General features: G+C 59.7%; 1 protein-coding gene across 7 annotated transcripts; it reads left to right on the forward strand.

Moving 5' to 3' along the window:
* The first annotated feature begins 61 nt into the window (after positions 1-61).
* Positions 62-23,815, forward strand: FBF1 (Fas binding factor 1). 7 transcript variants are annotated; one of them, XM_071418523.1, is made up of 25 exons: positions 62-434; positions 683-812; positions 1,662-1,703; positions 1,862-1,911; positions 2,794-2,995; positions 3,961-4,066; positions 4,156-4,244; positions 4,373-4,463; positions 5,692-6,609; positions 8,419-8,549; positions 9,799-9,836; positions 9,964-10,071; positions 10,732-10,941; positions 11,136-11,206; positions 12,105-12,208; positions 14,417-14,535; positions 16,247-16,369; positions 17,883-18,056; positions 18,150-18,326; positions 19,999-20,136; positions 20,687-20,813; positions 20,844-20,870; positions 21,483-21,500; positions 21,992-22,098; positions 23,678-23,815. In XM_071418523.1, exons 2-25 carry the CDS (start codon positions 758-760, stop codon positions 23,735-23,737), a joined length of 3,285 nt encoding a protein of 1,094 aa, XP_071274624.1. In that variant the 5' UTR covers positions 62-434; positions 683-757; the 3' UTR covers positions 23,738-23,815. The 7 variants fall into 7 exon arrangements, with proteins under 7 accessions (XP_071274624.1, XP_071274625.1, XP_071274622.1 ...); XM_071418524.1 differs by having other exon boundaries at positions 20,687-20,801; XM_071418521.1 differs by having other exon boundaries at positions 20,687-20,870.
* Positions 23,816-23,907: the final 92 nt, after the last annotated feature.

A 23,907-nucleotide genomic window follows, 5' to 3' on the forward strand; every position in this document is an offset into this window, starting at 1 on the left:
GCCTGTGTCGCGATATCGCGATTTTAAGGCCACACCCGGAAGTTGTGTCGCGATATCGCGATTTTATGGTGATATATCGCGATGTTTTCCACGGGGGTACCCGAGCCTGGGAACGCAGAGCTCCCGGCAGGGATAAACCCCGCGATATGTGGGGATCGTCGGCGATATAAGAGGAGAATCGCGACAGAGGCTCGGAGCAGGCGCTGCTCGGGGCAGCCCCGTCGTCATGGTAACGGCGGGTTTCCAATCAGGCACCGCGCGGGGCAGCCCCGTTGCTATGGCAGCGGGGGGCCTTCCTTGGGGCGACGTGTTGCTATGGTAACGGCGGGTTTCCAGTCAGGCGCCGCGCGGGGCAGCCCCGTTGCTATGGCAGCGGGGGCCTTCCATGAGGACGGCGCGCAATATGGCGGCGCCCATGGCGAGCGCGGGAACGGGTGAGGGAACGGGAATGGGAACGGGAGCGGGAGAGGGAATGGGAGGAAACGGGAACGGGAACGGGAGAGGGAACGGGAGCGGGAATGGGAACGGGAGAGGGAACGGGAGAGGGAATGGGAATGGGAACAGGAGAGGGAACGGGACCGGGAACGGTAGAGGGAGGGAGAGGGAACGGGACCGGGAACGGTAGCGGGAACGGGAGAGGGAGAGGGAACGGGACCCGAGCGGTGCCTCCTTCTCCCCTCAGGGCCGCGGCCGGGGCCGCGCTGAGCACGGGGGATCCGGAGCCGGTACCGGGCAGCGGAGCTGGGACCACCCAGGAATGGCGGAGGGACCGGGACGGGCCAGGGTGAGTGAGGGGAGACGGGGGGAGACGGGTGAGGGGATCCAGGGGTGGGGAATGCAGGAGGGATCCAGTTATGGGGATCCAGGTGTGGGATCCAGGTGGGATTGGCTGGGATCTAGGTGTGGGATCCAGGTGGGATCCGATCCAGGTGTGGGGATCCAGGTGGGATCCAGGAGGGGAGTCCAGGTGTGACAGGTCCGGGATCCAGGTGGGATTCAGGTAGGATCCAGGTGAGGGGATCCAGGTGGGATTGGCTGGGATCCAGGTGCAGGATCCAGGTGTGGGATCCACATGAGGGGATCCAGGTGGGATCCAGGTGTGGAACCCCTCCTGTCTCACCTTTGCCGTGTGGGGAGATTTCGGTGTTTCCGTCTCTCCCAAGGGAATTTTGTCTCTCCCCAGGCTGGCCGGGCCTGGAGCAGCTCCCCAGGTGAGTCCTTACCTGCCCTCATCCCCTCACCTGTCCTCACCTGCCTCACCTGTCCTTACCTGTCTTTACCTGTCCTAATCCTCTCACCTGTCCTTACCTGTCCTCACCTCTCCTCACCTATGCTCATCCCCCTCACCTGTTCTCACCTGTCCTTGTCCCCCTCACCTGCCCTCACCTGCTCTCCAGGGGATTTGGGTCCCTGGGAATGCTGGGATGCAGCAGGGTGGGAATGTCCCAGGGGACAGGTGAGGTGTGACAGGTGAGGTGTGACAGGTGAGGTGTTCCAGAGACAGGTGAGATGTGGCAGGTGAGATGTCCTAGGACACAGGTGAGGTGTTCCAGGAGCTTTTCCCACCTGCCTGGTGTGGGGAACCCACCTGGGGCTCACCTGGGCTCACCTGGGCCCACCTGGGGCTCACCTGGGTTCACCTGGGCTCTGTCCTGTTCCAGATCCCATCGAGGACGTGCTCGGGGAGCTCCTGGGATCCGATGGTAACGGGGGAGCTCCCAATGGGGTCACCTGGGGGAGGTCACCTGGGATAACCTGGGAGGGGTCACCTGGGAATCCCCTGGGCTCACCTGGGGGGATCCCCGCCCTCCCCTTTCCCACCTGTCTCCGTGTCCATCCCTGACCCCTCCCTTGTTTCCAGAGGAGGCCCCGGCTCCGCCCTCCCGAGGTTCCCGCGCCTCCTTCCTGCAGGTGAGGCCCAGGTGAGGCCCAGGTGAGCCCTGGGTGATCCCAGGTGAGCCCAGCCCTGCCCCTCCCCTATCCAGGCCAGGCTGAGCCTCATTCTCCAGGTGTGCTCACCTGGGAGCACCTGGGGCCCAAAAAAATGGAAAATTCCCAATGGAGAAGGGGAAATTCCCAAAAAACAGGAAATTCCCAAACCCGGGAAATTCACAAAGGGGAATGGGAAATTCCCGAAGAACGGGAAAATCCCAAAAAATGGGAAATTCCCAAAGAAAGGGAAAATCTGAAAAAAATGGGAAATTCCCAATGGAAAATCAGAAATTCCCAAAAAATGGGAAACTCCAAAAAAATGGGGAATTCCAAAAAACCAGGAAATTCCCATTGGGGAAAAGGAAATTTCCAATGGAGAAGAAGAAATTCCCAAAGGGGAATGAGAAATTCCCAAAGAACAGGAAATAGGAAAATCCCAAAGAATGGGAAATTCCCAACAGGGAATGGGACATTCCCAAAGAAAAGACAATTCCAAAAAATGGGAAACTCCCAATGGGGAATGGGACATTCCCAATGGGAAACAGGAAATTCCCAACAGAGAGCAGGAAATTACCAGAAAATGGGAAATTCCCAAAAATGAGAAATGGGAAATTCCCAAAGAAGAGGAAATTCCCAATGGGGAACAGGAAATTCCCAATGGGGAACGGGATATTTCCAAAAATGGGAAATTCCCAATGGGGGGAGGTAAATTCCTAAAGAATGGGAAATTCCCAGTGAATGGGAAATGGGAAATTTCCAAGGAACAGGAAATTCCGAGCGGGGAATGGGGAAGGGGCGAAGGTGAGCGGGGCAGAATTCCCAAGGGATTTGGGAACCCACCTGGGCTGCAGGTGAGGGCAGGAGCTGGATCCCATGGATCACCTGGACCCCATGGATCACCAGGATCCCATGGATCACCTGGACCCCATGGGTCACCTGGACCCCACGGATCAGCGGGATCAGCTGGACGAGCTGGACGAGCTGGATGCAGAAATCCTGGGAATGGCCAGAACCGGGCCCAGAACGGGGAAACGCGGCGGGAAGGGGCCGGGTCCACAGAAAGGTACCAGGAATTCCCATGGGATCAACCCCAGTCCTGTGGGATCAAACCCAATCCTGTGGGATCAATCCCAATCCTGTGGGATCAACCCCATTGCTGTGGGATGGGGGACACGGGGGGGACACTGAGGGACAGGGAGGGGACACAGGGGGGACATGGAGACTCCCAGAACTGGGGACACCCAGAGATGTCCCAGTGCTGGTGGCACCTGGAGATGTCCCAGAGCCAATTGGTGACACCCAGGGATGTCCCAGAGCTGGTGGCACCCAGGGATGTCCCAGAGCTGGTGGCACCTGGAGATGTCCCAGTGCTGGTGGCACCTGGAGATGTCCCAGAGCCAATTGGTGACACCCAGGGATGTCCCAATGTTGGTGACACTCAGGGATGTCCCAGTGTTGGTGACACCCAGGGATGTCCCAGTGATGGTGGCACCTGGAGATGTCCCAGAGCTGGTGGCACCCAGGGATGTCCCAGAGCTGGTGGCACCTGGAGATGTCCCAGTGCTGGTGGCACCCAGGGATGTCCCTGAGATGTCCCGGTTTTGGTGACACCCGGAGATGTCCCAGTTCGGTGACACTCAGGGACATCCCAGAGCTGATTGATGACACCAGGAGATGTCCCAGTGCTGGTGGCACCAGGAGATGTCCCAGTGCTGGTGACACCCAGGGACATCCCTGAGCCGATTGGTGGCACCCAGGGATGTCCCCGAGCTGATTGGTGACATCCAGAAGATGTCCCAATGTTGGTGGCACCCAGAAATGTCCCAGAGCTGATCGGTGACACCCAGGGATGTCCCAATGTTGGTGACACTGGGGGTTGTCCCTGAGATGTCCCAGAGCTGGTGGCACCCAGGGATGTCCCAATGTTGGTGACATCCAGGGATGTCCCAGTGCTGGTGGCACCCAGGGATGTCCCAGAGCTGGTGGCACCCAGGAACGTCCCAGGTGCCATCAGTGCCATCCCCCCAGCCCCTCCCCGTGCCGATGTCACCTTTGGGGACGATGTCGATGATCTGATGGATTCCCTGGGACTCGGCAGCGACGGAGCCGGGAGCGCGCCGGGAACGCCCAGGGGGTGAGGGGACAACGGGGACAGGGATGGTGACAGGGGGGTCCCGGTGCCACCCCTGGTGCCACCTCAGTGCCACCCCAACCTGTGCCCAGCCAGGGGCTCCGGAAGGGCCGCGCCGGGACCCAGGAGCAGCCGGGAAAGGCGGAAATCCAGAGGGATCCCAAGGGGCAGGAGCAGCCAGGTGAGCACGGGCGGGATCCACAGGAGGGGTTCCAGGGGGTGAAATCCCACTGGGAATTTCAGGAATTTGGGGAATTTTGTGGGGATTTTGGGAATTTTGTGGGAATTCCGTGCCCTGTTGTTCCGCAGGGCCGGGCGGGGCCCGGGCGGAGCTGGGATTTCCCTTCGGATCCTACGAGCCCTCGGTGGCCTCAGGGACCGGGCGGAGACGGGGACGGAGGTACGGGGGATGTCCCCACCCGGCTGTGTCCCCAGTGTCCCCCACAATGTCCCCAGTGTCCCCGAATGGCCCCATTGTCCCCAATATTCCCAGTGTCCCCCATTGTCCTCAATGTCCCCAGTGTCCCCAATGTCCCCCATTGTCCTCAGTGTCCCCATTGTCCTCAATGTCCCCATTGTCCCCAGTGTCCCCCCCAATGTCCCCAATATTCCCAGTGTCCCCCATTGTCCTCAATGTCCCCAGTGTCCTCAATGTCCCCATTGTCCCCATTGTCCCCCACAATGTCCCCCCCAATGTCCCAAATATTCCCAGTGTCCCCATTGTCCTCAATGTCCCCAGTGTCCCCAATGTCCCCAATATTCCCAGTGTCCCCATTGTCCCCAGTGCCCCCTGCCCAGTCCCCATTGTCCCCAATGTCCCCAGTGCCCCATTGTCCCCAATGTCCCTTTGTCCCCATTGTCCTGTGTCCCCAGTGCCCTGGTGTGGCCATTGTCCCCAGTGTCCCCAATGCCTCCACTGTCCCCATTGCCCCCCCTATCCCCATTGTCCCCAATGTTCCCCAATGTCCCCCAATGCCCAGTGTCCCCCATTGTCCCCAATGCTCCTGTTGTGCTCATTGTCCCCAGTGTCCCCTTTGTCCCCCAATGTCCCCATTGTCCCCTGCCCAGTCCCCATTGTCCCCAATATTCCCCAGTGTCCCCATTCTCCCCATTGTCCCCCATTGTCCCCCAATGTCCCCATTGTCCCTGTTGTGCTCATTGTCCCCAGTGTCTCCACTGTCCCCTTTGTCCCCCATTGTCCCTAATGTCTCCTGCTCAGTCCCTATTGTCCCCAATGTCCCCAGTGTCCCCAATGCCCCATTGTCCCCTTTGTCCCCCAATGTCCCCAATGTCCCCTGCTCAGTCCCTATTGTCCCCAATGTCCCCAGTGTCCCCAGTGTCCCCAATCCCCCATTGTCCCCAGTGTTGCTTTGTCCCCATTGTCCTGTGTCCCCAGTGCCCCTGGTGTGGCCATTGTCCCTCATATCCCCATTGTCCCCCATTGTCCCCAATGTCCCCATTGTCCCCAGTGTCCCCCAGTGTTCCCAGTGTTCCCCAATATCCCCCAATGCCCAGTGTCCCCCATTGTCCCCATTGTCCCCCATTGTCCCCAGTGTCCCCATTGTCCCCAGTGTCCCCCAGTGTCCCCAGTGTCCCCCAGTGTCCCCAGTGTCCCTCTGCCCCCACAGGTGCTCCATTGGGAGCAGCTCCCGACGTCCCTCCGGGGCCGCCTGGCTGGGGCTGAAGGACGAGGATTTCCTGGGACTGGGGGATGAGGATTTCCCGGGACTGGGACAGAAGGACAAAGATCCCTCAGGACTGGGACAGAAGGACAAAGATTTCCTTGGACTGGGACAGAAGGACAAGGATCCCTCAGGACTGGGACAGAAGGACAAGGATCCCACAGGACTGGGACAGAAGGACAAGGATTTCCTTGGATTGGGACAGAAGGACAAGGATTTCCTTGGATTGGGACAGAAGGATAAGGATCCCTCAGGATTGGGACAGAAGGACAAGGATTTCCCAGGACTGGAAGCAAAGGACAAGGATTTCCTGGGATTAGGACAGAACGACAAGGGTCCCTCAGGATTGGGATCAAAGGACGAGGATTTCCCAGGACTGGGATCGAAGGACAAGGATTTCCTTAAACTGGGACAGAAGGACAAGGATCCCTCAGGATTGGGACAGAAGGACAAGGACTTCCTTGGATCGGGACAGAAGGACAAGGGTCCCTCAGGATCGGGATCAAAGGACAAGAATTTCCCAGGATTGGGGGACAAGGATTTCCTTGGATTGGGATCGAAGGACGAGGATTTCCCGGGATCGGGACAGAAGAACCAGGATCCCACAGGATTGGGGGACAGGGATTTCCTGGGATCGGGACAGAAGAACCAGGATCCCACAGGACTGGGGGACAGGGATTTCCTGGGATCGGGACAGAAGAACCAGGATCCCACAGGACTGGGGGACAGGGATTTCCCAGGATCGGGACAGACGGACGAGGATTTCCCGGGACCAAAGGCCGAGGACCCCCCGGGCCCCGGCGCCCCCGGATCCCTGCGGAATTCCCACCCCCGGAGGGTCCCGGAGCCCCCCGAGCCCGGCAGGTAAAGGGAACCCCCAGGAGCTCCCACCTGGCACCCAGGAGAGTCCGGGATTGGGGTTCCCAGCCCAGGTGTCCCCTCCAGGTGTGCCAGGGAACGTCCCAGGTGACATCAGTGTCCCAGAGTCCCCTCCAGGTGTGCCAGGGAACGTCCCTGTCCCAGAGTCTCCTCCAGGTGTCTCAGGTGATGTCCCTGTCCCAGGTGTCCCAGGTGATGTCCCTGTCCCAGGGTCCCCTCCAGGTGTCCCCGGGGATGTCCCTGCTCTGGAATTCCCCCACCTGAGCTCCTCCCACCTCCCCGTTCCCAGGATGAGGCTCCCCTGGCTCAGCTCATCTGGGAGGGCTCAGGTGTCACCTGGGAGGGTTCAGGTGTCACCTGGGAGGGCTCAGATGTCACCTGGGAGGGTTCAGGTGTCACCTGGAAGGGCTCAGATGAGCAGTGTGGGGGAGGTGACCCCAGGATGGAGGTTTGGGGTGTCCCCGTTCCCCCCGAGTCCCAAAGGTGGCATCCCTGACGCTGCGCAGGTGGGGTGGGACAGGTGACACACAGGTGACACAGCACAGGTGACGTGACACAGGTGGCACAGGTGACACAACACAGGTGACACAGGTAACACAGCACAATTGGCACAGGTGACACAGGTGGCACAAGTGACACAGATGACGTGGCAGAGGTGACAGAGGTGGCACAGATGGCAGAGGTGACACGGCACAGGTGACACAGATGGAACAGGTAAAACAGGTGACAGAGGTGGCACAGCTGGCACAGTACAGGTGACATGGCACAGGTGACAGAGGTAACAAAGGTGGCACAGGTGACACAGATGGCACAAGTGACTCAGGGGACAGAGGTGACACAGGTGGTACAGATGGCAGAGGTGACGCAGGTGACATGGCACAGGTGGCACAGGAGACCCAGGTGGCACAGGTGACCCAGGTGTCAGAGGTTACACAGGTGACAGAGATGGCACAAGTGACACAGCACAGGTGGCACAGGTGACAGAAGTGACACAAGTATAGGTGGCACAGGTGACATGGCACAGGTGGCACAAGGGACAGAGGTGACCCAGGTGGCACAGGTGACACCACACACGTGACACAGCACAGGTGACACAAGTGGCACAGGTGATCCAGGTGGTGCAGGTGACATGGCACAGGTGGCACAGCACAGGTGGTACAGCTGACCCAGGTGACACAGGTGACAGAGGTTACACGGCACAGGTGACACAGGTGACAGAGGTGACACAGATGGCACAGGTGACACAGCACAGGTGATTCAGGTGGCAGAGGTGACACAGGTGACGTGGCACAGGTGGCACAGGTGGCACAAGTGACAGAGGTGGCACAGGTGACAGAGGTGACACAGTACAGGTGGCAGAGGTGACATGGCACAGTTGGCACAGTTGGCACAGGTGACACGGCACAGGTGACACAGGTAACACAGGTGACAGAGGTGGCACAGGTGACACGGCACAGGTGGTACAGGTGACAGGTGGCACATGTGACAGAGGTGACCCAGGTGGTGCAGGTGACATGGCACAGGTGACACACACATGACCCAGGTGGCACAGCTGACCCAGGTGACACAGGTGACAGAGGTTACACAGCACAGGTGACCCAGGTGGCACAGGTAACACAGGTGACAGAGATGGCACAGCTGACACAGCACAGGTGGAACAGCACAGGTGGTACAGGTGGCACAAGTGACACAGGTGACAGAGGTGACCCAGGTGTCACAGGTGACCCAGGTGTCACAGGTGTCAGAGGCCAGGCCCTGCCCCCTGACTCTCCCCTGGGATTTGTTCCCCCCCAGGTTGGAGCCCCCCAGGTTCGGGACGCGGCCCCGCGGGCAGGTGGCACCAGGTGACATGGCACAGGTGGCAGCAGGTGACACGGCACAGGTGGCACAGGTGGCAGCAGGTGACACGGCACAGGTGGCAGCAGGTGAGGCTCTGTCACCCCCCAGGTGTCCTCAGAGGTCACCTGGCCTGGGCAGGGAACACCTGGGGACCCCGGGCCCTCCTCTGGAACTGGGGGAGCTGGGCCAGGGGATCATGGGATAGTGGGATATCGGGATCATGGGATCATGGGATAGTGGGATAGTGGGATATCGGGATCATGGGATCATGGGATTGTGGGATATCAGGATAATGGGATCATGGGATAGTGGGATATTGGGATAATGGGATAACGGGATAGTGGGATATCGGGATAATGGGATAACGGGATAACAGGATATTGGGATCATGGGATAGTGGGATATCAGGATAATGGGATCATGGGATCATGGGATAATGGGATCAGGGGATAGTGGGATATCGGGATAATGGGATAACGGGATATTGGGATCATGGGATAGTGGGATAACGGGATAATGGGGTAACGGGATAGTGGGATAATGGGATCATCGGATAGGGGGATAATAGGATCATGGGATAACGGGATAGTGGGATTATGGAATAGTTGGATATCGGGATAATGGGATCATGGATAATGGGATCATGGGATAGTGGGATATCGGGATAGTGGGATCATGGGATAGTGGGATAATGGGATGGGATGATGGGATAGTGGGATATTGAGATAGTGGGATAATGGGATAATAGGATAACAGGATAATGGGAAAGTGGGGTCATGGGATATCGGGAGGGGATCATGGGATGGGATCATGGGATAATAGGTTAATGGGATGGGATAATGTGATGGGATGATGGGATAATGGGATAACGGGATAACAGGATAATGGGATAATGGGATAATGGGATGGAAAAATGGGATAACAGGATAATGGGATAATGGGATGGAAAAATGGGATAATGGGATAATGGACTGGGATAATGTGATACTGGGATAACGGGATGGGATCAATGGGATTAATGGGTTGGGATCAATAAGATCGAATGGGATGGGATAGTGGGATGGGATCCATGGGATGGGATGGGATAATGGGATAGGATGGATGGGATGGGATAATGGGATAATGGGATAGGATAGGATGGGATGGGATCCATGGGATGGGACGGGATGGGATCCATGCGATGGGATCCATGCGATGGGATAATGGGATCTATGGGATGGGACGGGATGGGATCCATGGGATAATGGGATCCATGGGATAATGGGATCCATGGGATGGGACAGTTCCATTCCTCCCGTGTGTCCCGTGATGGATTTGTCCCGTTTTCCACCTCAGCCGTGCAGGAGGTGCCGGGTCCTGCCACGCCCGCTCAGGTGAGTGCTGAGGCGGGAACGGGGAGGATCCTGGGGATCCCCTGGGATCTGGGCGTGGATCAGCATTCCCAGGAGAGGGGAGCTGCCCTTCTCAGGCCTCTCCTGGGGCATCCCCGTGTGCCCACAGGAGGATCTGCTGTGGGATCCATCCCCGCCCCGCCCGGAGCATCCCCGTGCTCTCCCGTCCTGGCTCTGCCCCGAGCATCCCGCAGCCATCCCGGCCCGGAGGCGCCAGGTGGGTCCTGGAGCTCTCCCATCCCAGCCCCACCAGGTGGGTCCTGGAGCTCTCCCATCCCAGCCCCACAAGCATCTGGGATCTCTCCCATCCCAGCAGCACCAGGAGCATCTGGGATCTCTGCCATCCCAGCCCCACAAGGATCTGGGATCTCTCCCATCCCAGCCCCACAAGGATTTGGGATCTCTCCCATCCCAGCCCCACAAGGATCTGGGATCTCTCCCATCCCATCCCAACGCCACAAGGATTTGGGATCTCTCCCATCCCAGCAGCACCAGGAGGGTCTGGGATCTCTCCCATCCCAACCCCACCACAAGGATTTGGGATCTCTCCCATCCCATCCCATCCCAACCCCACAAGGATTTGGGATCTTTCCCATCCCAGCCCCACAAGGATTTGGGATCTCTCCCATCCCAGCCCCACCACAAGGATCTGGGATCTCTCCCATCCCAGCCCCACCACAAGGATCTGGGATCTCTCCCATCCTGGCCCCGCAAGGATTTGGGATCTCTCCCATCCCAGCCCCCCCACAAGGATCTGGGATCTCTCCCATCCCGGCCCCACAAGGATTTGGGATCTCTCCCATCCCGGCCCCACCACAAGGATCTGGGATCTCTCCCATCCCAGCCCCACAAGCATCTGGGATCTCTCCCATCCCAGCAGCACCAGGAGGATCTGGGATCTCTCCCATCCCAGCCCCACAAGGATTTGGGATCTCTCCCATCCCAGCAGCACCAGGAGGATCTGGGATCTCTCCCATCTCATCAGGATTCCCAAGTTCTCCAATCCCACCAGCATTCCCAGGACCATCCCGGCTGTGGGGTCGCCCTGCGGACCCTCCAGGCCCGGCTGGAGGAGCTGGAGAACCAGGTGAGGCTGAGGGGTCACCTGTGGGGTCACCTGTGGGGTCACCTGTGGGGTCACTGGGAGGGGTCACCTGTGGGGGTCACCTGTGGGGGTCACTGGGAGGGGTCACCTGTGGGGTCACCTGTGGGGGTCACCTGTGGGGGTCACTGGGAGGGGTCACCTGTGGGGTCACCTGGAGCCCGTCCCGTTCCCGCCAGGTGCGGATGCTGGAGCTGGAGCGGGCGCGGTGGGGACGGGTCCTGCAGGAGCTCCCGGAGAGCTGCCACAGGTAACGGGGCCTCACCTGTGCTCCCGGATCCCTGCGCCTTCCCCGGATCACCCCGGGGCACAGGAACACCCCAGGAACACCCCAGGATCACCCCAGGGATCACCCCAGATTCCCTGGATGATCCCAGATCCCAGGGTCACCCCAGATCCCCTGGGATCACCCCAGATCCCAGGATCACCACAGATCCCCTGGGATCACCCCAGGAACAACCTGGATCCCTGGATCACCACAGATCCCAGGGTCACCCCAGACCCCAGGGTCACCCCGGGTACCTGAATCACCCTGCGGCACAGGATCACCCCAGATCCCTGGATCACCCCAGATCCCTGGATCACCCCAGATCCCAGGATCAAGCCAGACCCCTGGGTCATCCCAGATCCCTGGATAATCCCAGAATCACCCTGGATCACCCCAGACCCCAGGATCACCCCAGACCCCTGGATCCCCCCAGATCCCCTGGGATCACCCTGAGGTACAGGATCACCCCAGACCCCAGGAACACCCCAGGATCTGCCCGGATCCCTGGATCACCCCAGATCTCAGGATCACCTCAGATCCCAGGATCACCCCAAAATCACCCTGGATCACCCCAGATCCCTGGATTCCCCCAGACCCCAGGATCACCCTGGGGTACAGGATCACCCCAGACCCCAGGAACACCCCAGAATCACCCTGGATCCCTGGATCACCCCAGATCCCTGGGTCAACCCAGATGCCAGGATCACCTCAGACCCCAGAATCACCCAGGATCCGCCCGGATTCCTGGATCACCCCAGATCCCTGGGTCAACCCAGAATCACCCTGGATCCCCCCAGACCCCAGGATCACCCTGGGGTACAGGATCACCCCAGACCCCAGGAACACCCTAGGTTCAGCCAGGATCCCTGGGTCACCCCAGATCCCAGGATCACCTCAGACCCCAGGATCACCCCCGAATCACCCTGGATCTCCCCAGATCCCAGGACCAGCCCAGACCCCAGGAGCAGGATGAGCAGCTCACAGGTAAATCCCCTCCGAGTGCACCATTCCCGTGGGATCCTCTGGATCCCCAGGGGCTCAGAGCCGATCCCTCGGGATCCACACGGTCCCGGGACGGATCCCGGAGCCCAGAAGGGTCCCTGGGCCTGCAGATCCCTGTCCCAGCCCTCCTGGGGGATCCTGGCCAGGGGCAAGCAGCGCTGGAACAGGGGCTCGGCTCCGTCCGGGATCGCCAGGAAACGGGAAAAGTTCACAGGGTTCATGGGATTCATGGAATTCACAGAGTTCACAGAATTCATGGGATTCATGGAATTCACAGAGTTCACAGGATTCACGGGATTTGTGGAATTCACAGAATTCACAGAATAGCAGAATTCACAGAATTCATTGAATCCACTGAATTCACAGAGTTCACAGAATTCATGGAATTCACAGAGTTCACAGAATTCATAGAATTCACAGAATTTGTAGAATTCTCAGAATTCACAGAATTCACAGATTTCACAGATTCACTGAATTAATGGAATTCACAGAATTTGTAGAATTCTCAGAATTTGCAAAATTCGCAGAATTCTCAGAATTCACGGAAGTCACTGAATTTACAGAATTTGCGCAATTCACAGAGTTTACAGAATTCATGGAATTCACTGAATTTACAGAATTCATGGAATTAATGGAATTCACAGAATTTGTAGAATTCTCAGAACTCACTGAATTTACAGAATTCACGGAATTAACGGAATGCACTTAATTCACAGAATTTACAGAGTTCACAGAATTCATGGAATTCACAGAATTTACAGAGTTCACAGAATTCATGGGATTCACAGAATTCTCAGAATTTGCAGAATTCACAGAATTTGCAGAATTCACTTAATTCAGAGAATTCAAGTTGTCCCTGGCAAGCCAGAGGCTGGCAAAGTCCTGATCCAGATCCCACAGTGGGATCTCCCTGTCCTGGGGTGGGATGGGATGGGACGGGATGGGATGGGATGGGATGGGATGGGATGGGGTGGGGTGGGATGGGATGGGATGGGATGGGATGTAGCACAAACATGGAGGGTTTTTCTTGTGGGATTTCCCTATTCTGGGATGGGATGGAGCAGGAACGTGGGGGTTTTTTTCCTTGTGGGATCTCCCTGTTCTGTTCTGGGATGGGATGGGATGGAGCAGGAACACGGGGGTTTTTTCCCTGTGGGATTTCCCTGTTCTGTTCTGGGATGGGATGGAGCACAAACACGGAGGGTTTTTCTTGTGGGATCTCCCTGTCCTGGGATGGGATGGGATAAAGCAGGAACATGGGGGGGGTTTCCATGTGGGATTTCCACGTGGATGGAGGGAGGATCTCCCTGACCTGGGATAGGATGGGATGGGATGGGATGGGATGGGATGGGATGGGATGGGGTGGGATGGAGCACAAACACGGGGTTTTTCTTGTGGGATCTCCCTGTTCTGGGATGGGATGGGATGGAGCACAAGCACAGGGGGTGCTTGATCCATGTGGGATCTCCCTGTCCTGGGATGGGATGGAGCACAAACACGGGCGTTTTTCCCTGTGGGATCTCCCTGTCCTGGGATGGGATGGAGCAGGAACACGGGGTTTTTTCCCTGTGGGATTTCCCTGTCCTGTTCTGGGATGGGATGGGATGGGATGGAGCAGGAACACGGGGTTTTTTCCCTGTGGGATCTCCCTGTCCTGGGATGGGATGGAGCAGGAACACGGGGTTTTTTCCATGTGGGATTTCCCTGTCCTGTTCTGGGATGGGATGGGATGGAGCAGGAACACGGGGGTTTTTCCCTGTGGGATCTCCCTGTTCTGGGATGGGATGGAGCAGGAGCACGGGTGTTTTTCCATGTGGGATTTCCCTGTCCTGGGATGGGATGGAGCAGGAGCACGGGTGTTTTTCCCTGTGGGATCTCCCTGTTCTGGGATGGGATGGAGCACAAACACGGGGTTTTTCCCTGTGGGATCCCCCTGTCCTGGGATGGGATGGAGCAGGAACACGGGGTTTTTTCCCTGTGGGATTTCCCTATCCTGGGATGGGATGGAGCAGGAACACGGGCGTTTTTCCCTGTGGGATCTCCCTGTTCTGGGATGGGATGGAGCAGGAACACGGGGGTTTTTCCATGTGGGATTTCCCTGTTCTGGGATGGGATTGAGCAGGAATATGGGGGTTTTTCCCTGTGGGATCCCCCTGTGGATGGAGGGGGTCCCACCTCATGCCCCGGCAGCGCTCCAGGCCCGGCTGTGCCAGCAGCAGCGGGACGCGGAGCGGGAGCAGAGCCGGCTCCAGGAGGCCGTGGCTGACTTGGAGACCAGGCTGGGGGAGCGGGAGCAGCTCCTGGAGCAGGTGAGGCCCCATCCCCGAGCTTTGGCCCTGGCCTGAGGCTGTGACCGTGGCCATGTCTCTGTCCATGTCCGTGTCCCAGGTCCCTGTCCTGTGTCCTGTGTCTGTGCCTGGCTGGGGGAGATTCCTGCTGGGATCCCCTCCTGCAGCTGTGTCCATGTCCCTGCTTCTGTCCGTGTCCTGTGCCTGGCTCCATCTCTGTATCCCATGTCCATGTCTTTGTCCCTGTCCCTGTCCCTGCCTGTGTCTGTGTCCCATGTCCTTGTCCCCTGTCCCTGTCCCTGTGCCCTCTCCCTGCCCGTGTCCCTGTCCCTGTCTCTATCCCCTGTCCATGTCCCCTGTCCCTGTGTCCCAATCCCTATTCCCTATCCTTGTCCCTGTCCCTATTCTGTGTCCCCTATCCCATGTCCCTATCCCCGTCCCATGTCCCCACCCTGTCCCTGCCTGTGTCCCATGTCCCTGTCCCTGTCCCCATCCCTGTCCCTGTCCCACTCTCCCGGTGTCTCTCCAGGAGCGCTGCTCCCCATGTCCCTGTCCCTGTCCTTATCCTCGTGTCCCTGTCTCCTGTCCCTGTCCCCTGTCCCTATCCCCCATCCCTGTCCTTGTCCCTGTTCCTATCCCCTGTTCCCTGTCCCATGTCCTTGTCCCCATCCCTGTCTCTGTGCCTATCCCTGTGTCTCTGTCCCCTGTCCCTATCCCCCAACCCTGTCCCGTGTCCCCATCCCTGTCCTTGTCCCTGTCCCCTGTCCCCATCCCTGTCCTTGTCCCACTCTCTGGTGCCTCTCCAGGAGTGTCGCTCCCCATGTCCCTGTCCCTATCCCCTTGTCCCTGTCCCTATCCCCTGTCCCTGTGTCCCTGTCCTTATTCCCTCTCCCTGTCCCTATTTCATGTTCCCTTATCCCATGTCCCCACCCTGTCCCATGTCCCTGTGCCCATCCCTGTCCCTGTCCCTATCCCCTATTCCCCATCCCTGTCCCTGTCTCTTTCCCCATCCCTGTCCCCGTGTCCATGTCCCCGTCCCCATGTCCCCGTGTCCATGTCCCTGTCCTCGTGTCCCTGTCCCCCGTGTCCCTGTCCTCATGTCTGTGTCCTTGTCCTCGTGTCCCTGTCCCTGTCTCTTTCCCCATCCCTGTCCCTGCATCCCTGTCCCTGTCCCCGTGTCCCTGTCCCCATGTCCCTGTCCCTCTCCGTGTCCCTGTCCCCATGTCCCTGTCCCCATGTCCCTGTCCTTGTGTCCCTGTCCTTGTGTCCCTGTCCTTGTGTCCGTGTCCCTGTCCCTCTCCGTGTCCCTGTCCCCGTGTCCCTGTTTCCGTGTCCCCGTGTCCCTGTCCTCATGTCTGTGTCCTTGTCCTCGTGTCCCTGTCCCTGTCTCTTTCCCCATCCCTGTCCCTGCATCCCTGTCCCTGTCCCCGTGTCCCTGTCCCCATGTCCCTGTCCCTCTCCGTGTCCCTGTCCCCATGTCCCTGTCCCCATGTCCCTGTCCTTGTGTCCCTGTCCTTGTGTCCCTGTCCTTGTGTCCGTGTCCCTGTCCCTCTCCGTGTCCCTGTCCCCGTGTCCCTGTTTCCGTGTCCCCGTGTCCCTGTCCCAGTGTCCCTGTCCCCATGTCCCCGTGTCCCTGTCTCTTTCCCCATCCCGTGTCCCCGTGTCCCCGTGTCCCTGTGTCCCTGTCCCCATGTCCCCGTGTCCCCGTGTCCCACTCTCGGTGTCTCTCCAGGAGCGCCGTCGCGCCGCAGCCGAGCGCAGCCGGGCGGATTCTCTGCGGGAGGCGCTGGAGGAGCAGCGGCGCCTCTCGGCTCAGCTGCTGGCCATGGAGAGGGCGGCGCTGGACGAGGCCAAGGTGAGCGGGGACAGGGCCCAGGTGAGCCCCAGGTGAGCGGGGACAGGGCCCAGGTGAGCCCCAGGTGAGCCCCAGGTGAGCCCCGAGCAGGGAGGGGCTGAGGCTCCCCCAGGGAACCACTGGGGGATGCTGGGGTGGGGGCCTGGACCCGCTCTGGGAGGGACTGGGGTGGGGAGGGGGCTCAGAACCAGCCAGGATGGGAGCAGGACTGGGAGAGAGGCTCAGAACCAGCAGGATGGGAACTGGAATGGGAGAGGGGCTCAGAACCAGCAGGATGGGAGCAGGAATGGGAGAGGGGCTCAGAACCAGCAGGATGGGAACTGGAAGGGGCTTGGAACCATCTGAGCAGGAGTGGGACTGGGAAAAAGTCTCAGAACCAGCCAGGATGGGAGTGGGACTGGGAAAGGGGCTCAGAACCAACCAGGACTGGGAAAAGGGGCTCAGAACCAGCCAGGATGGAAACTGGAAGGAGCTCAGAGGCAGCCAGGATGGGAGTGGGACTGGGAAAGGGGCTCGGAACCAGCAGGATGGGAACTGGAAAGGGCTTGGAACCACCTGGATGGGAGTGGGACTGGGAAAAGGGCTCAGAACCACCTGGATGGTAACTGGAAGGGGCTCAGAACCAGCAAGGATGGGAACTGGGCTGGGAAAAGGGCTCAGGACCAGTCAGGACAGGGAAAGGGGCTCAGAACCAGCCAGGATGGGAATCAGGACTGGGAGAAGGGGTCAGGACCAGCAGGATGGGAACTGGAAGGGGCTTGGAACCATCTGGGCAGGAGTGGGACTGGGAAAAAGTCTCAGAACCAGCCAGGATGGGAGCAGGGTTGGATAAAGGGCTCAGGACCGGCCAGGATGGGAACTGGGCTGGAAAAGGGGCACAGAAGCAGCAGGGTGGGAGCAGGGCTGGGAAAAGGGCTCAGAACCAACCAGGATGGGAACTGGAAGGCGCTCAGAACCAGCAAGGATGGGAACTGGGCTGGGAAAAGGGCTCAGGACCAGTCAGGACAGGGAAAAGGGTTCAGGACCAGCAGGAGGGGAACTGGAAGGGACTTAGAACCATCTGAGCAGGAGTGGGACTGGGAAAAAATCTCAGAACCAGCCAGGATGGGAGTGGGACTGGGAAAGGGGCTCGGAACCAACCAGGACTGGGAAAGGGGCCCAGAACCAGCCAGGATGGGAGCAGGGCTCGGGACTGGAAGGGGCTCAGGACCAGCCAGGATGGGAGCAGGGCTCGGGACTGGAAGGGGCTCAGGACCAGCCAGGGTGGGAGCAGAGCTCGGGGCTGGAAGGGGCTCAGGACCAGCCAGGGTGGGAGCAGAGCTCGGGGCTGGAAGGGGCTCAGGACCAGCCAGGATGGGAGCAGGGCTCGGGGCTCAGGTCGAGCCCTCTGGATGCCCACCCCGGGCCGGAGCTCCGGGGCTGGAGCGGCCTCTGTGATTCGCCGCCGGGAGCGGCAGGGCCGGGCTGTAGGAGGGCAGAGCCCGGAGCCTGGAGCCGTGCCCGGTCCCCGCAGGGCGCGTGGCTGGAGGAGCAGCGGGCGGAGCTGCGGGAGCGCTCCGAGGAGCGGCGGCGCCTGGCGGCCGCCTGGGCCGAGCTCCGCTCGCGGGAGCGGCTGGGCCGGGAGCGGGAGGAGCAGCACAAGGAGCGCGCCCTGGGCCTGGACACGGCGCTGAGGAGCCTGGCCAAGGTCCCCGATGCGCACCCAAAGGTGCTCCCAAAGCACCTCCTCTCCCCCTGCTCCAAGGGACGGGACAGGTGAGGTTTGCTGTGCCCCACCCAGGATCAGGCAGAGCTGAAGTTCCGGAGCAGGGAGATGAGATCCAAGGAGGAGCAGCTGGAGAGGGACAGGGAGGAGCTGGAGGAGGCCTGGCGGGAGCTGAGGCTGCAGAAGGAGAAGGTTCTGAGGGCTGAGCAGCGCCTGCAGGAGCGGGAGGAGGAGATCCGTGACCTGGCGGAGGTAAACGGAGCATCCGGGCTGGAACTGACAGCTGGGAGCAGGGCTGGGGCTCCACATCCCCTGGGAGCTGGGGCTCCACATCCCCTGGGAACGGGGGCTCCACATCCCCTGGGAACGGGGGCTCCACATCTCCCTGAGCTGGGGCTCCACATCCCCTGAGCTGGGGCTCCACATCCCCTGGGCTGGGGCTCCACATCCCCTGGGAGCTGGGGCTCCACATCCCCCTGAGCTGGGGCTCCACATCCCCTGGGAACTGGGGCTCCACATCCCCTGAGCCATGCCTGGGGCCATTCCCATCCCAGTGCCGTTCCCCTGTCCTGGTGCTATTCCCTGTCCCAGTCCTGGTCCCAATCCCATCCCCATTCCCATTCTCCATTCCCCATTCCCCATTCCCATTCCCATTCCCCCTTCCCATTCCCATTTCCCATTCCCATTCCCGTTCCCGTTCCCGGCATTGCAGCGCTCGCTGCAGCAGCAGCAGGAGGGGCAGCCCATTCCCATTCCCCATTCCCATCCCCATTCCCATTCCCCATTCCCATTCCCATTCCCATTCCCATTCCCATTTCCATTCCCTAATCCCCATTCCCCGTTCCCGGCGTTGCAGCGCTCGCTGCAGCAGCAACAGGAGGGGCAGCCCATCCCCATTCCCCATTCCCATTCCCATTTCCCATTCCCATCCCCATTCCCCATTCCCATTCCCATTCCCCATTCCCCATCCCCATTCCCATCCCCATTCCCCATTCCCATTCCCGTTCCCTTTCCCGGCGTTGCAGCGCTCACTGCAGCAGCAGCAGGAAGGGCAGCCCATCCCCATTCCCCAATCCCCATTCCCCAATCCCCATTCCCCAATCCCCATTCCCATTCCCCATTCCCCATTCCCCATCCCCATTCCCATTCCCCATTCCCGTTCCCATTCCCATTCCCGGCGTTGCAGCGCTCGTTGCAGCAGCAGCAGGAGGGCCAGCCCATTCCCATTCCCATTCCCGTTCACATTCCCGTTCCCGGCGTTGCAGCGCTCGCTGCAGCAGCAGCAGGAGGGCCAGCCCATCCCCATCCCCATTCCCCATCCCCATTCCCCATCCCCATTCCCCATCCCCATTCCCATCCCCATTCCCATTCCCCATTCCCATTCCCGTTCCCGGCGTTGCAGCGCTCGCTGCAGCAGCAGCAGGAGGGCCAGCCCATCCCCATTCCCCATCCCCATTCCCATTCCCGTTCCCATTCCCGTTCCTGGGGTTGCAGCGCTCGCTGCAGCAGCAGCAGGAGTGGCAGCCCATCCCCATCCCCATTCCCCATTCCCATTCCCCAATCCCCATTCCCATTCCCCATTCCCCATCCCCATTCCCATTCCCATTCCCATTCCCATTCCCCATTCCCCATTCCCATTCCTGTTCCCGGGGTTGCAGCACTCGCTGCAGCAGCAGCAGGAGGGGCAGCCCATCCCCATTCCCATTCCCGTTCCCATTCCCGTTCCCAGGGTTGCAGCGCTCGCTGCAGCAGCAGCAGGAGGGGCAGCCCATCCCCATTCCCCATTCCCATTCCTGTTCACATTCCCATTCCCGGGGTTGCAGCGCTCGCTGCAGCAGCAGCAGGAGGGCCAGCCCATCCCCATTCCCATTCCCCAATCCCCATTCCCATTCCCCAATCCCCATTCCCATTCCCGGGGCTGCAGCGCTCGCTGCAGCAGCAGCAGGAGGGCCAGCGGGCGCTGCGGGAGTCGCGCCGGGCGCAGCAGGAGCAGCGGCAGCGGCTGCAGGAGCTGCAGGAGCAGCAGGAGCGGCTGCGGCAGCAGGAGCAGCGCCTCACACAGGCAAATACCCCCCTCCTTCCCTGGAAAACACCCCTGGAAAATACCCCTGGAAAATCCCCCCTCCCCAGAAAATCCCCCTCCCCAAAAAAATCCCCCCCTCCCCGGGTAATCTCCTCAGAAAAATCCCCCCCTCCCAAAAATTCCCCTCTCCAGAAAATCCCCCTTCCTTAATTCCCACATTTCCCATTCCCACATTCCCCACATTTCCCATTCCCACATTTCCCACATTCCCACCTTTCCCATTCCTACCTTTCCCACTTTTCCCTTTCCCACATTCCCACATTTCCCACATTTCCCATTCCCACCTTTCCCACCTTTCCCATTCCCCCATTTCCCATTCCCCCATTTCCCATTCCCCCATTTCCCATTCCCCCGTTTCCCATTCCCACATTTCCCATTCCCCCATTTCCCATTCCCCCATTTCCCATTCCCCCGTTTCCCATTCCCACATTTCCCACATTCCCCATTCCCCCATTTCCCATTCCCACATTCCCCACCTTTCCCATTCCCACCTTTCCCATTCCCACCGTTCCCGTTCCGGTTCCTGCAGGGCCGGCGGAGCCTGGAGCGGCAGCGGGAGCAGCTCCGGGAGCTGCAGGAGGAGCTGGGCCCCGCCTTGGGGACAGGGACAGCGCTGGGGACAGGGACAACGCTGGGGACACTGCCAGGGACACTGCCCGGGACGGGGACAACGCTGGGTATGGGGACAGGGACACTGCCAGGGACACTGCTGGGTATGGGGACAGGGACACTGCTGGGGACACTGCCAGGGACGGGGACAGCGCTGGGGACAGTGCTGGGTATGGGGACAGGGACACTGCCAGAGACACTGCCAGGGACACTGCTGGGTATGGGGACAGGGACACTGCTGGGGACACTGCCAGGGACGGGGACAGCGCTGGGGACAGTGCTGGGTATGGGGACAATGCTGGGGACAGGGACAACACTGGGGACAGGGACAGCACTAGGGACACTGCCAGGGATGGGGACAACGCAGGGTGTGGGGACAGGGACACTGCTGGGTATGGGGACAGCACTGGGCACAGGGACACCGCTGGGGACAGCACTGGGGACACTGCCAGGGACACTGCCAGGGACAGGGACACTGCTGGGGACACCGCTGGGTATGGGGACACTGCTGGGGACAGGGACAGTGATGGGGACAGGGACACTGCTGGGGACACTGCCACAGACAAGGACACTGCTGGGGACAGCGCTGGGTATGGGGACAATGCTGGGGACAGGGACAGTGCTGGGGACAGGGACAGCGCTGGGGACACTGCCAGGGACAGGGACAACACTGGAGACACCACTGGGTATGGGGACAATGCTGGGGACACTGCCAGGGACGGGGACAACGCTGGGTATGGGGACAGGGACACTGCTGGGGACAGCACTGGAGACACTGCCAAGGACGGGGACACTGCTGGGGACAGGGACATTGCTGGGTTTGGGGACACTGCTTGCTATGGGGACAGTGCTGAGTATGGGGACAGCACTGGGCATGGGAACACTGCTGGGGACAGGGACAATGCTGGCGACAGGGACACTGCTGGGGACACACACCTGGGGGGTCACACCCACGCTCCGCTGTCCCCTCCTGCAGGGGCTCCTGGGTTCCTGCCAGCCTTGGGGACACTCCTTGGGGACACTGGGGACACTCTGCTGTCCCCTCCTGCAGGGGCTCCCGGGTTCCTGCCAGCCTTGGGGACACTCCTTGGGGACACTGGGGACACTGGGGACAGGGACACTCTGCTGTCCCCTCCTGCAGGGGCTCCTGGGCTCCTGCCAGCCCTGGGGACACTCCTTGGGGACACTGGGGACATTGGGGACACTCTGCTGTCCCCTCCTGCAGGGGCTCCTGGGCTCCTGCCAGCCCTGGGGACACTCCTTGGGGACAGCGGGGACAGTGCGGCCGCACTCTACGGACACGTCCTGCTGCTGAAACACCGCGCCAGGATGGTGGGGACCGGAGTGGGGATGGGAATGGGGGCACTGGGGGGAACTGGGAATGGGGGAAAGGGTTTGGGATTGGGGGGAAAGGGTTTGGGACTGGGGGGAAAGGGTTTGGGATTGGGGGAAAGGGTTTGGGACTCGGGGGAAACAGGTTTGGGAATGGGGGAAAGGGTTTGGGATTGGGGGAAAGGGTTTGGGACTGAGAAAGGGTTTGGGATTGGGGGGAAGGGGTTTGAGACTGTGGGAAAAGGGTTTGGGGTTGGGGGGAAAGGGTTTGGGACTCGGGGGAAACAGATTTGGGAATGGGGAAAAAGGTTTGGGAATGGGGGGAAAGGGTTTGGGATATTGGGGAAGGGGTTTGGGACTGAGGGGAAAGGGTTTGGGAATGGGGGAAAGCGTTTGGGATAGTGGGAAAGGGTTTGGGATTGGGGGAAAAGGGTTTGGGATTGGGGGAAAGGGTTTGGGATTTTGGGAAAGGGTTTGGGAATGGGGGGAAAGGGTTTGGGATTGTGGGGAAGGGTTTGGGATATTGGGCCAGGGGAAAAGGGAAAGGGTTTGGGAAAGGAAAGGGAGAAAGGGAAAGGGATTGGGAATGGCCAGGGGGAAACTGGGCTGGAAAAGGGGTTTGGGAATGGCATGGGGGAAAGGGTTTGGGATTGGGGTAAAAGGGTTTGGGACTGGGGGAAAGGGTTTGGGAATGGGGGGAAAGGGTTTGGGATATTGGGGAAGGGGTTTGAGACTGTGGGAAAAGGGTTTGGGATTGGGGGAAAGGGTTTAGGATTGTGGGGAAAGGGTTTGGGATTGTGGGAAAGGGTTTGGGAATGGGGGGAAAGGGTTTGGGATTTTCTGGGAAAGGGTTTGGGATTGTGGGAAGGGTTTTGGGATTGGGGGAAAGGGTTTGGGATTGTGGGAAAGGGTTTGGGAATGGGGGGAAAGGGTTTGGGATTTTCTGGGAAAGGGTTTGGGATTGTGGGAAGGGTTTTGGGATTGGGGGAAAGGGTTTGGGATTGTGGGAAAGGGTTTGGGAATGGGGGGAAAGGGTTTGGGATTTTCTGGGAAAGGGTTTGGGATTGTGGGAAGGGGTTTGGGGTTGGGGGAAAGGGTTTGGGAATGGGGATTGGGGGAAAGGGTTTGGGAATGGGGGAAAGGGTTTGGGATTGTGGGGAAGGGTTTGGGATTGGGGGAGAGGGTTTGGGATTGGGGGAAACAGATTTGGGAATGGGGGAAAGGGTTTGGGACTGTTTTGGGAATGAGGGAAAAGGTTTAAGATTGTGGGGAAAGAATTTGGGATTGTGGGGAAAGGGTTTGGGATTGGGGGAGAGGGTTTTGGGATTGGGGGAAGGGGTTTGGGACTGTCTGGGAAATGTTTTGGGAATGAGGGAAGGGTTTGGGACTGAGGGAAGGGTTTGGGACTGTCTGGGAAATGTTTTGGGACTGGCCAGGGGAGCTTTGTGGGGTTTGTCGGTGGAAGGCAAAGGGAGAAGGGATTGGGAATGGCCGGGGCTGGGCTGGTGGGGGCTCAGAACCTTCAGGAAGGGCCCGGAGCTCCCGGCTGGGCTCAGGCCGGGCCCCTCGCCCCCCTCAGGACCAGGATTTCCTGGAGAGCGAGCGGCAATTCCTGGAGAGCCTGAAAAAAGGGCCCTGAGCGCCGGGACGGCGAAATGGAGCCTGGGCAAAAGAAAAAGAAACATTTAAAATTAAATAAAAATTCCCTGCTGAGAAACGTCCTGTTTGCCAAGAGGAAAATGTATTTTTGTAAAAATAAAAAATGAATTCTCTGCTGAGAAGCTTCCCCTGTTTGCAAAGAGAAAAATG

The sequence above is a fragment of the Agelaius tricolor genome, unplaced genomic scaffold (genome assembly GCF_023055355.1).
Source record: "Agelaius tricolor isolate 1412-34295 unplaced genomic scaffold, bAgeTri1.0.p SCAF_88, whole genome shotgun sequence".
Taxonomy (NCBI): Eukaryota; Metazoa; Chordata; class Aves; order Passeriformes; family Icteridae; genus Agelaius; species Agelaius tricolor.

What these genes read in the sequence shown, in the direction of transcription:
- FBF1 (XM_071418520.1), top strand. Translation starts at nt 758, where the DNA reads ATGGCGGAGGGACCGGGACGGGCCAGGGTGAGTGAGGGGAGACGGGGG. An exon ending in CTCCCGGAGAGCTGCCACAG is followed by an intron (nt 11,207 to 12,104) that starts GTAACGGGGCCT and finishes GGGTCACCCCAG; the next exon opens with ATCCCAGGATCACCTCAGAC. An exon ending in CGCTGAGGAGCCTGGCCAAG is followed by an intron (nt 18,057 to 18,149) that starts GTCCCCGATGCG and finishes TGCCCCACCCAG; the next exon opens with GATCAGGCAGAGCTGAAGTT.